This window comes from Triturus cristatus, chromosome 7 (assembly GCF_964204655.1).
Source record: "Triturus cristatus chromosome 7, aTriCri1.1, whole genome shotgun sequence".
Taxonomy (NCBI): Eukaryota; Metazoa; Chordata; class Amphibia; order Caudata; family Salamandridae; genus Triturus; species Triturus cristatus.
The window spans coordinates 737,925,002-737,940,267 of NC_140590.1; the positions used below are offsets into that span (position 1 = coordinate 737,925,002).

Below are 15,266 nucleotides of genomic sequence, written 5' to 3' on the forward strand. Positions count from 1 at the left end.
GGTAATGTTGGACGGCCACGCTGTCCAGCCAGTTGCTCCATCCTTTTCTGCCACCTATAATTAGCGCTGCCAAGGTGATGGTGCCGCCCGATCTTGGTGGCATTTCTGCAAGAAGTAGTCCTGTGAGGAGTATTTCCGGAAGGAATGCTTTGCCCCTCACCAGATTTGAATACCAAAATCTAGGGGGCACCTTATCCTGGTTAAACTATTGATCTGCAAAAATACTGTATCCACAATATCGATCCCCTCTTATCGCCGTGGTGGGTGGATTTGGCATAAAGAACAGTAAATCACACTTTCCTGTATATACTCACCTGGACGGCATTGCAGTATTTGATTTTGTGCACGTGATGTTTCTATAGGTCGATATTTTAACAACAATATAATAACATGTAACCAATCTGGGCCAGTATAAACGTATTCTCACTGAGTTTGTGTTTCTTAGGACGGTCTCTGAAAGTGTGCATTAGAATATCGTAGTTAAGTAAGAAAAAAGACATAATCTGAAATACGGTGGAAAATATATATTTAACCTTGTGATTTGTGGTAGGCAATGTAGTGAAAAGAATACTTTTGTAGGTTAATGTTGCTGACTTCGGACTATATACTAATGGTGATGTCACATGCAGGAAATCCGACCAACACCACAAACAAGTGGAAACATTTCTGAAACTATCAGCGCTTCTCATACTCGCTTCAAATCGTTGAACATGTAGGGAATGCCTAGCCAGACTCCCAGATGGGACTGCGTGTGCTTTCTGCTAACCAGGATGCAGGATACTGGGTCCAAGATGGAGACCTGGATTCCAAGAGCCTCTGCATCTCCTGGGTACCTTGGGGAGCTGTCCAGCAGACACGGCCTAGCTTGTTGGAGGTGGTGTGAGGGTTGGGACCAGATACAGTCTTTCACAATTATCTGAATAACGGTCGTGATTAGAGGAATGTTAGTTTGAAAAAACCTCACTTTAATAACCTTAAAATCACCACACAATACATAATGAAAGTCCGAGGAATAAATCACAATAATTAACAAATAGACAACAAGTTACACCTTTAATGTTCCTTGTCACTGTGCTGTTCTCACTCTTCTGACAGTCACTATTCTCAAGAGATATTGATTGCATTTCACAAGAAACAATAGGGCAGGTTTATCCTATGGTGAGTTCAGCACCATGGATAGCGCTTGGAGCAGTTCACTGTGTGAAATAATGGCACACTGGAGCCTATGGAAGTGACCTGGGTTACACTTCAGGGAATACACAGTTAATGATTTTCTGGGGTGCTCCGGGGGGGGCAGATGTTAATCCTCCGACCAGTACCCAACTTTCCAAAGCCAAAATCAAATTTCATCGTCCAAATAAAGTTTATATGAAACTTAGCAAAACTTTATAAAAGTTACTATAATAAACTGGTGTCTGGGATTAAGCTTTAAGAGTTTCTCCAGGGTACCCGAACTGCTAGTACTTATATTTCAAGGCCTAGTGGTCGATCACAAACCCCAACGTAGATGGCTTAAGGGATCCTGAGTTCGCCAATTCACCAGGTTTGGTAGCCCAAACCTTTACCTGTATATTCTTGCATTGTTCCCTAGTTTTGGGTTTTGGACACTCCAGTACTTAGAAGGACAATATCCCAGATCATGTTTGAGACAATGACACTGGGACAATGGCGTTCAGACCCTTTTGTTTTTCTTGGGGTTCAGGGTGGATTCTCATCCTTAAGACGACTTATGATGTGGTGCTCGTGTTATTCTTTGGAGCACACGTGTGGTGATGCATGCGAGCGCTTATTTCACCACATATGCACACCAGTAGAATGATGCTCCCACCAGCTGGGTCTACCACCTTTTTCATTTTCGGCAAAAAATATTTTCGAAGCCAGTAGGTAAACAAGATGAGACCTATTAGCTTTGCCAATGCTCTCTGGTATGGTCCACAAGAGGTCCTGCAAAACATGTAGCTAAAAGCTGTATGTAGGAGAGACCTGAAAACGCTAAAGTCGTAGATGCCCGAACCCCATGTCACCCAAACCGACTGTCATGTATGTTGTTTGTGTTTCTTTCTCCAGCAATTCGGGAAGATCTTAGACGTGGAGATCATCTTTAACGAGCGTGGATCTAAGGTAGGCGCTGGCTTCGGTGGGTGTGCTTTCAAGGCGGGTGTGCCAGAGCCGAGCATGGCCCGCCGGTTGCAAGGGGTATTTCCGAGCTTGGGATAACCGTGCATGGTGTTTTACATGCACTTTTCCCGAGGCACAATGTGTGCACGTCTGAGTGTGTGACTTGAGCCTGTGTGTGTTTGTGTATGCATAACTCTGTTCTGTCACTGCTTGTACCTTCCTATGGGCAGGCACTATGTGTGCCCGTCTGAGTGTATGACTTGATTTTGTGCGTATACCTGTTCAGTGAGTGCCTTTCCCTTCCTATGGACACAAGGTGTGCACTTCTGAGTGAGTGACTTGATATCGTGCGAGGTATACCTGCTCAGTGATTGCCTGCATGTCTGTATATTTCCGGCGGTCGCCTCTCCTCCATCCTGCTGCCCACAACGCAATAAACCGGAAGCACCCGGGCTCCCAGACTCTCCAAGCCAATCACGATGGTTCGGCGCTCAGACGGGGGCTGGAGGCTGAGCATGTACCCCATCAAGGCTATGCAAAACAGCCTGTGGAGAACAAGCCAAGTGCACATGGCGGTTTGGCCGGCCCGAGACGAGCACGCGCACTTAGAAAGAGCCTGCTACTCCTCCCATAGTTCTGTGGGTAGCCCAGCCCAGCCCCTACAGAGCCACTAGTGCAGGAGCTGCAGCTGGTGACGTGACCGTCTTGGTGTGCGCCTATATATGTCTTGTGAATGGCTGTACCTGTCTATGGACACAATGCGTGCATGCTTGAATGCGTGACTTGAATGAATGAATGAATGAGCTATTTATATACCTCGCAGCTGTCTGGCATATGTGCAGCGCTCCTAGCTGACACGTGGGAGGGAAGAAAAAGTGGCAAGCTGTTTACCAATACTAAAACAGCCACGTTTTTAGTTGTTTTTTTAAAAGTCAGTTCATTAGAGTAAGGTCGAAATTTGAATGGAAGCGTAGGTCATAGTTTAGGTGCTAAAAAAAGAGAAAGGCCCTCCCTCACCTCCCCAAGCAAGCATGACGTACTGTGGGTACCACCACCAACTCATTCGATGTCCTAAGGGATCTTGCAGGGTGATGAACCTGAATTCTGCCCCTCCGATAAGTGGGCCCTTATTGTGCAATGCCCTGAAAGTAATAAGACATTTGAAAAGAAGTCGCTGATGTACAGGGAGCCATTGTAAGCTCTTCAGGTGTCCCAAAATAGATTCCGGTCTGGGGATGTTCAGCAGAGGCCTCAGAGCTGCATTTCGTATAATGTGCACGTGATGGAGGGATCACCTCAAAGGCTAAGATCCAAGCTTTTGGCATAGTCCAAATGAGAGGCAAGCGGAGAAGGTACAATCGTTTTCCTGGAAGATTCAGGAAATAGTTTCAGAAAATTGTAAGGTTTTTTTTCAAAGCAGAACGAGTACCTGTAACTGCCTCCACCTGTGAAGCAAGAGATAGCTTCTTATTGAATTTAACTCCAAGGTTCCTTTACCTCCTCTACAAGGGTGGGAGAGGGTCGCAGTTCAGGAGGCCACCATGTGCTGGACCAGGTGGAAGGGGAACATCGAAAGAGCAGTCCTTCGGTTTGGACGCAGTATGTTTTCAGCAGCTGCTCTTCTTCCACTTAGCCACTCTAGCGAGGCAGCATTGGAGAGAGAGTTGCAATTCACTGCTAGCCTCCCAGAAAGAAAACAGCAGCTGTGCATCATCGGCATATAACACCACCTTGACTCCCAGAGGCTGGATGGTCTCGGCAGGGGGGCCAAGTAAACATTAAATAGTGTAGGGCTCAGCGTCGAACCCTGAGGGACTCCTTGTTTCAGTGGCTTAAGAGAGGACAAAAATGGATACAAGCAAACAGATCGATACCGGTCCCATACAAAGGACTTTAGCCATATAGGGCGGGCCCACCGATGCCACTTTTTACCAGCGGCTGTAGCAGTATTCGAAGGCAGACTGTGTCAAAGGCGGCCGAAGTTCTAATAAAACCACTATCGTTGCATGGCCCTGAACAAGACTCAATTTTAGAAACTTCAAGTAAGACAGACAGCATGCCATGACAGGGCCTGAACCCAGACTGCGAATCGTGTGAAAGATTATTTAATTCAAGAATGCAGGTAAGGTGATCATTCACTATTTCTTCAAGCAGTTCAGATAATGCTGGAAGAAGGGAAATGGGTCTGAAATTCGATATGACCTCAGGGTGTGCTGACGCCTTCTTCAGTGAAGGATTTAGTTGAGCGTGTGTCTAAAGCTTTGGAACCACAGCCTGTTGAAGTGAGCGGTTTAGTAGATCATTTATTACTGGATTTATGGTTTGCATGGCTTTAGATAAGATGGCAGGAAGGCAATGGTCTAACGGTGATCCCGAGCCACAATTCAATATAGCTTGGGCCGATGCCTCTAATGAGATCCTATCAAATGAAGATAGAACGGTGCCAGATGATCGATTGATCGCCAGGAGATCATCAGAGACGATACATCCAAATAGATGATAGATTTTTTTCAATCTTCTCCTGGAAACAAGGGAAAGATTTTCACAGAGCTCTGTGGGAGTGAACCGGGGCTGAGCTGTGTGCAAGCTTTGAGAGGCAGGATCAATTTACCCATTTTAAATACATCTTTAGGAGCATTAGAGGCAGTAGCAATCTGATCAGCAAAGTAATCTGCTTGAGCTTACAACTAGACCACTGATAGTCACTCAGCACCTCCTTATATACGGATGTGTCTGTTAGATTATGATGTTTTCTCCAGTAACGCTCACGTTTTTTACATCTCTTTTTCTTGTCTCTAAAGCTTGTGTAAACCAAGAAGCAGAAGGATGAGACCTGACTGACAATTTGCATCTAACAGGTGCATCACCTGCTGCAGACGTTCAGTTGTTAAACTGAAAGGCGTCTAACTCAAGATCCCCATCGAATAGCGGGGGTGCTTGGAGAGGTGTATGGCTGAATTAGTCTCATTCACTTATTGCCATGGTCGCGGATAGTACGCGCATAGGGAATAAGGAGGAGTCTTAGAAGTAAGAGAGAAAAACATTTGGATGAGATAATGGTCAGTCCATGTTAGTGGCATAGGAGGGGGTGTGTGTGTGTGTCTGTCTGTCTGTCCTGTGACTGGCTGTACCTTCCTATGGAAAATGTGTGAACCCTTGCCTTGACTCTCTGTGTGTTTCTATCTCTTCAAAGATTGCCTGCACCTTCCTTTGGGTACAATGTGTGTGATGTGAGTTTGTGTGTGCGCACGCACACCACTTCTGTTATTGCCTGTAGCTAACCATTGGCACAATCTGTGCTCGCCTGTGTATGGCGAGCTTATGTGTCTATGCATGTATTTGTTCTGTGATTTATGTTCTTTCTAATTGGTGCAATATGTGCATGTCTGAGTGTGCGACTTGAGCTTGTGCTTATGAGTTAATACCTATAATTGGGAGAGGATGTGGCCTTGCGGCTAGAGCGGTCGACCTCGACACTGGGGAAGCGGGTTCGAGTCTCAGCAGGGACGCTCAACATCCTGTGATTCTGGGCAAATCACTTAATCTCCCTGTGCCTAACAAAAAATGAATGTGTCCTTCTGTAAGCAACTGGTGCTCATGTAGAGCGCTCTTATACCTTTGGGTCAAGTTCGTGGTATATAAAACTCCCGGGGAAAAAATACCTATGTTTGCCGATATCTCTATAAAACCACTGCTTTATATGTGCATGTCTGAGTGTGTGACTTAGCTTGTGCATAAGTGTTTATACTTATGACTGCCAATATTTCGATAAAACCACTGTGATAGTGTCGGCACACGGCTGACCAATGATTTGGGTGGCTGTTTCCTACTTGGTTCTTTTGGGGGGTTGGTCTGAAGTTTGTTGCCTGTAAAGTTACTCTCAAGTATGAGTTGTTCATAAATCATCATACTGTAAGCATAAATGTGTTCACAGCCTTAGCGATACCCCTCTATACGCTAAAGGGGGGGTGTATTCAAGTAGCACCCCTAGCCTGCCCCAGCCCCTTCTGGTCCACAATGGTACAGGAGACATTTGGCAGAGATGCCATCTTCAGAGTGGTATATAAACCTCAAGTACTGCACTGAGGGAGGCCTCTCGGCCACCTCTCTGAGGGGCACTACCATCTATTCACACTGTGAGGGAACTTTCTTCACATTCTCCTCAGAGCCGTGTGTCTCCGATTGGAGAACATTGATCTCCCAAGCTCCATGAACGGTGCTAAATGAGGGGGCTCTCTGTCCTCCCCGCTGTGGTTCAGAGCCCCCAGTGAAGGGCGCAAGCTCTACTGGCCACTCTTATTTCCACACAGGAGAATGGTGTGTCAAGCCACCTCCGCCCCCAGTCCCAACAGCCCACCCGCACTCTATTTCCACATTAGAAAGAATAGATTCTATCAGCCCCCCACCTCCACCCTGTCCCCAACGCCCACTCTACGCCCCACCTCACAGCCCACCCTCTCCAGATCGCACTCTATCTCTACACTGAAGAGAGCTGTTTCTACCTGTCCGACCCCCAAAGCCCATTCTATTTCAACAGGGGGGGAGGGGTGCTGTTTCTAGCCCAGAGCTTAACCTGTCACCCACCCCAGAGTCCACCCTCTCGAGATCGCATCCCATTTCCACCCTGACGCCAGATGTTTCTACCCCCTGCCTCCACTCCATCCATACAGGCCACCCTCTCCAGGAAGCTGTTTCCACACTGGAGGAAGCTGTCTCTGCTGCTCCCCCCGCACAGTGATCCCACTCCCACACTGTGCGGGGCCTGAGTGAGGAACCCAGTTCAATGCCTTGTCCTTCATTGCTCCCTAAGGGTGGGCCTGCTTCCAGGGTTCTGCTTCCTGACTCCACGCCGTGCGGGGCCCGTGTAAGGAGCCCTATTCAATGGCCTGTGCTTTCTTGCTCCCTAAGGGTGGGCATGCTTCCAGGGTTCTGCTTCCTGACTCCACGCTGTGCGGGGCCCGTGTAAAGAGCCCTATTCAATGCTGTGTGCCTCCTTGCTCCCCAAGGGTGGGCATGCTTCCAGGGTTCTGCTTCTTGACTCAACGCCGTGCGGGGCCCGTGTAAAGAGCCCTATTCAATGCTCTGTGCCTCCTTGCTCCCTAAGGGTGGGCCTGCTTCCAGGGTTCTGCTTCCTGACTCCACGCCGTGCGGGGCCCGTGTAAGGAGCCCTATTCAATGCCCTGTGCCTCCTTGCTCCCCGAGGGTGGGCATGCTTCCAGGGTTCTGCTTCCTGACTCCACGCTGTGCGGGGCCCGTGTAAAGAGCCCTATTCAATGCTGTGTGCCTCCTTGCTCCCCAAGGGTGGGCATGCTTCCAGGGTTCTGCTTCTTGACTCAACGCCGTGCGGGGCCCGTGTAAAGAGCCCTATTCAATGCTCTGTGCCTCCTTGCTCCCCGAGGGTGGGCATGCTTCCAGGGTTCTGCTTCTTGACTCAACGCCGTGCGGGGCCCGTGTAAAGAGCCCTATTCAATGCCCTGTGCCTCCTTGCTCCCCGAGGGTGAGCCTGCTTCCAGGGTTCTGCTTCCTGACTCCACGCTGTGCGGGGCCCGTGTAAGGAGCCCTATTCAATGCCCTGTGCCTCCTTGCTCCCCGAGGGTGGGCATTCTTCCAGGGTTCTGCTTCTTGACTCCACGCCGTGCGGGGCCCGTGTAAGGAGCCCTATTCAATGCTCTGTGCCTCCTTGCTCCCCGAGGGTGGGCATGCTTCCAGGGTTCTGCTTCCTGACGTCACACCGTGCGGGGCCCGTGTAAGGAGCCCTATTCAATGCTCTGTGCCTCCTTGCTCCCCGAGGGTGGGCCTGCTTCCAGGGTTCTGCTTCTTGACTCCACGCCGTGCGGGGCCCGTGTAAAGAGCCCTATTCAATGCCCTGGCCTCCTTGCTCCCCGAGGGTGAGCCTGCTTCCAGGGTTCTGCTTCCTGACTCCACGCTGTGCGGGGCCCGTGTAAAGAGCCCTATTCAATGCTGTGTGCCTCCTTGCTCCCCGAGGGTGGGCATGCTTCCAGGGTTCTGCTTCCTGACTCCACGCCGTGCGGGGCCCGTGTAAGGAGCCCTATTCAATGCCCTGTGCCTCCTTGCTCCCCGAGGGTGGGCATGCTTCCAGGGTTCTGCTTCCTGACTCCACGCCATGCGGGGCCCGTGTAAAGAGCCCTATTCAATGCCCTGTGCCTCCTTGCTCCCCGAGGGTGGGCATTCTTCCAGGGTTCTGCTTCCTGACTCCACGCCGTGCGGGGCCCGTGTAAGGAGCCCTATTCAATGCCCTGTGCCTCCTTGCTCCCCGAGGGTGGGCCTGCTTCCAGGGTTCTGCTTCCTGACTCCACGCTGTGCGGGGCCCGTGTAAAGAGCCCTGTTCAATGCTGTGTGCCTCCTTGCTCCCCGAGGGTGGGCATGCTTCCAGGGTTCTGCTTCCTGACTCCACGCCGTGCGGGGCCCGTGTAAGGAGCCCTATTCAATGCCCTGTGCCTCCTTGCTCCCCGAGGGTGGGCATGCTTCCAGGGTTCTGCTTCCTGACGCCACACCGTGCGGGGCCCGTGTAAGGAGCCCTATTCAATGCCCTGTGCCTCCTTGCTCCCCGAGGGTGGGCCTGCTTCCAGGGTTCTGCTTCCTGACTCCATGCTGTGCGGGGCCCGTGTAAAGAGCCCTATTCAATGCTGTGTGCCTCCTTGCTCCCCGAGGGTGGGCATGCTTCCAGGGTTCTGCTTCCTGACTCCACGCCGTGCGGGGCCCGTGTAAGGAGCCCTATTCAATGCCCTGTGCCTCCTTGCTCCCCGAGGGTGGGCATGCTTCCAGGGTTCTGCTTCCTGACTCCACGCCGTGCGGGGCCCGTGTAAGGAGCCCTATTCAATGCCCTGTGCCTCCTTGCTCCCCGAGGGTGGGCATGCTTCCAGGGTTCTGCTTCCTGACTCCACGCCATGCGGGGCCCGTGTAAGGAGCCCTATTCAATGCCCTGTGCCTCCTTGCTCCCCGAGGGTGGGCATTCTTCCAGGGTTCTGCTTCTTGACTCCACGCTGTGCGGGGCCCGTGTAAGGAGCCCTATTCAATGCCCTGTGCCTCCTTGCTCCCCGAGGGTGGGCATTCTTCCAGGGTTCTGCTTCTTGACTCCACGCCATGCGGGGCCCGTGTAAAGAGCCCTATTCAATGCCCTGTGCCTCCTTGCTCCCCGAGGGTGGGCATGCTTCCAGGGTTCTGCTTCCTGACTCCACGCCGTGCGGGGCCCGTGTAAGGAGCCCTATTCAATGCCCTGTGCCTCCTTGCTCCCTGAGGGTGAGCCTGCTTCCAGGGTTCTGCTTCCTGACTCCACACTGTGCGGGGCCCGTGTAAGGAGCCCTATTCAATGCCCTGTGCCTCCTTGCTCCCCGAGGGTGGGCATTCTTCCAGGGTTCTGCTTCTTGACTCCACGCCATGCGGGGCCCGTGTAAAGAGCCCTATTCAATGCCCTGTGCCTCCTTGCTCCCCGAGGGTGGGCATGCTTCCAGGGTTCTGCTTCCTGACTCCATGCCGTGCGGGGCCCGTGTAAGGAGCCCTATTCAATGCTCTGTGCCTCCTTGCTCCCCGAGGGTGGGAATTCTTCCAGGGTTCTGCTTCTTGACTCAACACCGTGCGGGGCCCGTGTAAAGAGCCCTATTCAATGCTCTGTGCCTCCTTGCTCCCTAAGGGTGGGCCTGCTTCCAGGGTTCTGCTTCCTGACTCCACGCCGTGCGGGGCCCGTGTAAAGAGCCCTATTCAATGCCCTGTGCCTCCTTGCTCCCCGAGGGTGGGCATGCTTCCAGGGTTCTGCTTCCTGACTCCACGCCGTGCGGGGCCCGTGTAAGGAGCCCTATTCAATGCTCTGTGCCTCCTTGCTCCCCGAGGGTGGGCATTCTTCCAGGGTTCTGCTTCTTGACTCAACACCGTGCGGGGCCCGTGTAAAGAGCCCTATTCAATGCTCTGTGCCTCCTTGCTCCCCGAGGGTGGGCATTCTTCCAGGGTTCTGCTTCTTGACTCCACGCCATGCGGGGCCCGTGTAAAGAGCCCTATTCAATGCCCTGTGCCTCCTTGCTCCCCGAGGGTGGGCATGCTTCCAGGGTTCTGCTTCCTGACTCCACGCCGTGCGGGGCCCGTGTAAGGAGCCCTATTCAATGCTCTGTGCCTCCTTGCTCCCCGTGGGTGGGCATGCTTCCAGGGTTCTGCTTCTTGACTCCACGCCGTGCGGGGCCCGTGTAAGGAGCCCTATTCAATGCTCTGTGCCTCCTTGCTCCCCGAGGGTGGGCATGCTTCCAGGGTTCTGCTTCTTGACTCCACGCCATGCGGGGCCCGTGTAAAGAGTCCTATTCAATGCTCTGTGCCTCCTTGCTCCCCGAGGGTGGGCATGCTTCCAGGGTTCTGCTTCTTGACTCAACGCCGTGCGGGGCCCGTGTAAAGAGCCCTATTCAATGCCCTGTGCCTCCTTGCTCCCCGAGGGTGAGCCTGCTTCCAGGGTTCTGCTTCCTGACTCCACGCTGTGCGGGGCCCGTGTAAGGAGCCCTATTCAATGCCCTGTGCCTCCTTGCTCCCCGAGGGTGGGTATTCTTCCAGGGTTCTGCTTCTTGACTCCACGCCGTGCGGGGCCCGTGTAAGGAGCCCTATTCAATGCTCTGTGCCTCCTTGCTCCCCGAGGGTGGGCCTGCTTCCAGGGTTCTGCTTCTTGACTCCACGCCGTGCGGGGCCCGTGTAAAGAGCCCTATTCAATGCCCTGTGCCTCCTTGCTCCCCGAGGGTGGGCCTGCTTCCAGAGCTTCATAGACCTTTTAAGGCATGGCCAAAGTGGGCCTTTGTCCTGGGCCCTCAACTTCCAAGGAGCCCGCTGGGAAAGCAAACGTTTTCTCTATTTGATGTGTCTATTCTTTCTTCATCTCTGCTTATCGCTACCTCTGAATTGGTGTTTCTAGCCTTTGTCATCCTAAGGATTTGTGCTGTCCTGGGCAAGACTTATTTCAACTGTTGTTGTGTGACCCCCCTTAAAGCTCAACATATAAAGTTTAACACATAGTTTAGTATCGTGTGGAACATGCATGCTTGAATTAGCAAGAACTGGGTAATGAAATTCAAATTTGTTTGTACAGGGGCCACAAAATATGGCTCAATTAGGGCCGCGAAACTCCTTAAGATGATACTTCAGAGCTCTGCTTCCTGACTCCACACTGTGAGGAACCCCATCCAATGCCCTGTGCTTCCTTTTTGGTCCCTAGAGGGCAGGCATGCTTCTAGGGCTCGCCATTCTGACTCCACGCTATGCTGGGTCAGAGTGACCCTGCTTCTGTGCCCGGTGCTTCCTTGCTTCCCAAGGGTGGGCATGCTTCCAGGGCTCTGCTTTCTGAGTGAGGATCCCAATTCAGTGCCATGAGCTTCCCTATTCCCAGAGAGTTTGCATGCTCCCAGGGCTCTGCTTCCTGGCTCACACTCCGCACTAGGTGTCCTGAACCCAATCTGCGTGTCGGTGCTCTGCTGGAGACCTGAGATGGGCTTTGTGGGACCCCTTTCTGTTTCATCTCTCCTCCCTCCCACCATTCTTCAACCCCCTTTACCCTCCAGGAATCCTTTATTTCCAATCAGTCTTTACTAACTTCTCAGTCTTAACAAGTCTTTTCTGTGTTGTGTCAGCCCTGGATTCTCCCTGCTACTAAGAGGCGGGATCGACTCTATGGAAAAGTAGAGGTCTCTCAACATGTCCGTACAAGCGTGACTTGCAACTGACCCTGCCCATCAGTTCAGTCTTTCAGAAGTACTTGCCTGTTGTGACACCTCCCAGGGTGCCTGTAGGCGAGCCCAGGTGCCTCTGCTAATGCATAAACTACCTTACTTATCACTGACTGTTGTCTCGTACCCTCCCTTTCTCTCTCCAACTCCTTCCCTTCTTTTCTCTTTTTCACGTCCATAATTCTGTTATTTCACTCCCACTCCCTTCCTTCCCTCTTGCTCACCGTGTCTGTCTTTCCTCGTACTTCCTTTTTTGATCTTTCCCTACTCCCCTCCCACCCTCCTTTGCTCTCACAGGGTTTTGGGTTTGTAACTTTTGAAACAAGCCTGGACGCCGACCGGGCCCGTGAGAAGCTTAATGGCACAATCGTAGAGGGACGCAAAATTGAGGTGCTTCTCAGATAAGTTTCTGCTTGTATCTGCCTGCTGCATTCAGTGCCCTGCCTGCCACATTTAGTGTCCTTTACAGTGCCCTGCCTGTCTTCGACTCGTGGTGCTCTCACTTGAGCAGAAGTAAGGCACTAGGCATTAAGTAAAGCCATCGAAGAGGAGACTGGAGGAAAATAGGCGCTGCCTCCTTTGCTCTATGCATGCCCCTATGCAGCCCTGTGTTGTGGTGAGCACGCCATGCATGCCTTTCCCTACGGGATTGTGATCTGTTCTTCATAGTGACTGCATGTTGTCAAAGCCTGTGACCGCACACCAGCGGCAGAAGGTATCCCCTCCTTTATGATGTTTAAAAACGATACATGAAATGTACATTGGAAACGTGCTTACAGGAAACCGGGAGCTGGTTGTGCTGGGGCAGAGGCAGTCGCTTGTTAGTGATAGTCTGCCCCAGCCCCGCCAGTGTTACAAATGCACACGCTCTTTAGAATACTTTCTCAGTGAGTGCATGTCTATTTCCATGTAGATGAGGAGTCGAAGTGTCTGCGTCATGGGTCCTGTTGAGGCCGCATTTTAACACCTTTCTTCTTAATCCCCCTATCTTTCAGGTGAATAACGCAACAGCCCGGGTGATGACCAATAAGAAAGCAGTGAACCCCTACACGAACGGTGAGCAGCCTTTAGTCCGCCATACAAGCTAGCACCCCTTTGTACAGGTGAACCTGGTGTCAGTGGCCAAGCACAGTCCTGCACCTGAGAGAATACCTCTGACGATGAAGGCTCATTTAGTTTTAATGAATAGACCTACATTCTTGTGTGTGAGACATCAGTCAGCCCCCTTGTTGAGAGGAAAAACGAATTTCACTTAAACCATGAGCCAAAGTATTGTGCTTTTGGTATTTTCCATTGTGTTACAACTCTGAGCAGGATAAAGGCTGATTTGCATGTGGCTCGCTCTAATCTGAGGTGGCATACTGGGCAAAAGTACAATGGATTGCAATGCTACCTTGCACAATTACCAGTATTTAAAATATTTGCAAGCATTCCTACCATCACCTTTTGTATGTTTGCTATTAAAAGAACTACCCTTTCAACAGCCCATCATTGTCAATCAATTCAAAGAGTTTTTAAGTTGAGCCCGAGACATGTTGTATGTACTTTGTGAGCTTACTGCCCGCCCATTGTTTTTCAGTTGTTTATTTCAGTGTTCTTTAAAAATCTTTGCTTCCAAGAGGTTAATCTTTCCAATTTGTCCCTCCTTTTTGTTGCTTGTTCACTCCCACGGAGCAGCACCCCATTACATGAAGCCTTCCACTTGTCCCATTTTAATTACTGGCTTGGTAACTTCTATTTTTAATTCTAAAAGAGCACTTCACACAAGCGTTCGTGTTTCATTTCTCTTGATCAGCCCAGCATCTGCTTCACAATTGCCACACTTCATCTTTCAGCCTGGCGGCCTCTTTGGGAGGCCTCGCTGCTTTCTTTTTGTTGCACAACTCCCACTTGTTTTAAATTGTACATTAAAGCCGATAAATATGCACATTTCTATTGGCTCCTGTTGCGTTCTACTGGTTTTGATCTTTTTCATCTGTCCAGTGTATATTTTTTAACAACTTGTTTGCGTTATGTGGTGTTGGCTTTGTTTTGACCTTCTTTTTGGCAACGCAAGCATGTCTCGGACTTGTTTTCAAGGGACATAGCGCTTGTTTCGTACGTCAGACCTGGCAATTCTGTCCCTGCGGCGGAACCTGAGACATGTCCTCTGCCATGTCAATCATCAGCACCCACAGAGCTCGCAGGGGCACCCGTACCTGCCACCGTAACTGAACTGAGTGGGTACCTCTCCTGCTTGTGGGATCGCAATGTTTGGATCATTGTTGCTAGGGTATCCAGTCATTTCATCCCACACTTCCCAGAGAACCACCATTTTGAGGGTGCTTTACTGTTCATCAGAACTGCCAGTGTTTAGGATTACCCAACTTCTGTGAAATTGGACTGGTGCTGTGAGTGCGCGTGGCATCACCCCTCCTGTTTCTGGAGAGTTTATGTAAAGTATAGGCTTTAATGGCTGCTGAGAGTTCTGTGGGGTGTGTGCATGTAGTGTTCCGCCCATAGCTCCCCCAGGGTCCACTTTATGGCAAGCCATTCCATAAAACTACACTCCACTCAATTTTAGAACACTGCACTTCACTTCCTTTACACCAATACATTTGAGCCATACTAAGAAGCAACCACACTAGTTGACAACATAGCTAAAACATATTGGCAAGACCTATTGGAAATGCCACTGCTTGTTCTTTTAAGTCTTCCTGAATCATAGCAGTCCCCCACCATCTCCAACTTTAACCTCATCCAGGGATGCAGGTGTGCTGCTGTGAAATATCTTCTAGTGCTTGGGATTCCTACTCAGGGCACTGCTGGTGCGTACCTTCATAACACCCTAATCTTTGCAATGCACAACTGGCAGTCGGTGCTGGCGGTTGCGAATAGCGTTGGCCGGTGCTAGGAGAGAGTTTGTGCTGTCCGCAGTTTATAGGTTAGTTGTCTTTAATCAAGCTCGCCTCTTTCAGATATATTTCCTCCGCCCATTCGGAGATCCTTTGCTGCTGTGCTGCCAGGTAGTACATCCCAAATTCTGGTGCCTTCAGCTCACCCTTGCCTTGGGCAGTTTCAGTCTAAGCAGAGCCACCCTGTCTGTGGATGATGAACTCCAAATTAAAACTCACAGCAGGGCATCCAGTTTCTCCAAAATGCATCTGGGCACCTCTGTCAAGAGTGCATTGAAGTAGTAAAATAGCCCAGGGAGCATGACCATTGTTGATAGAGCAGTGCGTCCCATCACTGACAGCAGTAGCGACTTCCAGAACTTAAACCCTCCTATTAATGTATGTTCCTCCTGTGGTTTGGTTGAAAAATCGCTAAATTGTATGACATTAATAGATATTTCACAGCTTTAAAAAATGTTAAAACGTTGCATAGGCACAACCTTTGCACCTTCGCAGCCGCCGAGCTGCCTCACTTGAACCTGCGTACATAAATGCAAGGCTCAGG

The 15,266-nt window shown here is 50.8% G+C and overlaps 1 protein-coding gene across 7 annotated transcripts in view; it reads left to right on the plus strand.

Moving 5' to 3' along the window:
- Nucleotides 1-15,266, plus strand: part of RBFOX3 (RNA binding fox-1 homolog 3) — a 2,040,484-nt gene that overhangs the window by 1,922,982 nt on the left and 102,236 nt on the right. For 5 of the 7 annotated variants that reach the window (XM_085617449.1, XM_085617452.1, XM_085617450.1 and 2 more), the window contains 3 exons: nt 2,068-2,121; nt 12,126-12,218; nt 12,824-12,884. In XM_085617449.1, coding sequence (XP_085473575.1) covers nt 2,068-2,121; nt 12,126-12,218; nt 12,824-12,884 — 208 coding nt within the window. The remainder of the gene's footprint in view (nt 1-2,067; nt 2,122-12,125; nt 12,219-12,823; nt 12,885-15,266) is intronic. The other 2 variants (XM_085617453.1, XM_085617451.1) reach the window with 1 other exon arrangement.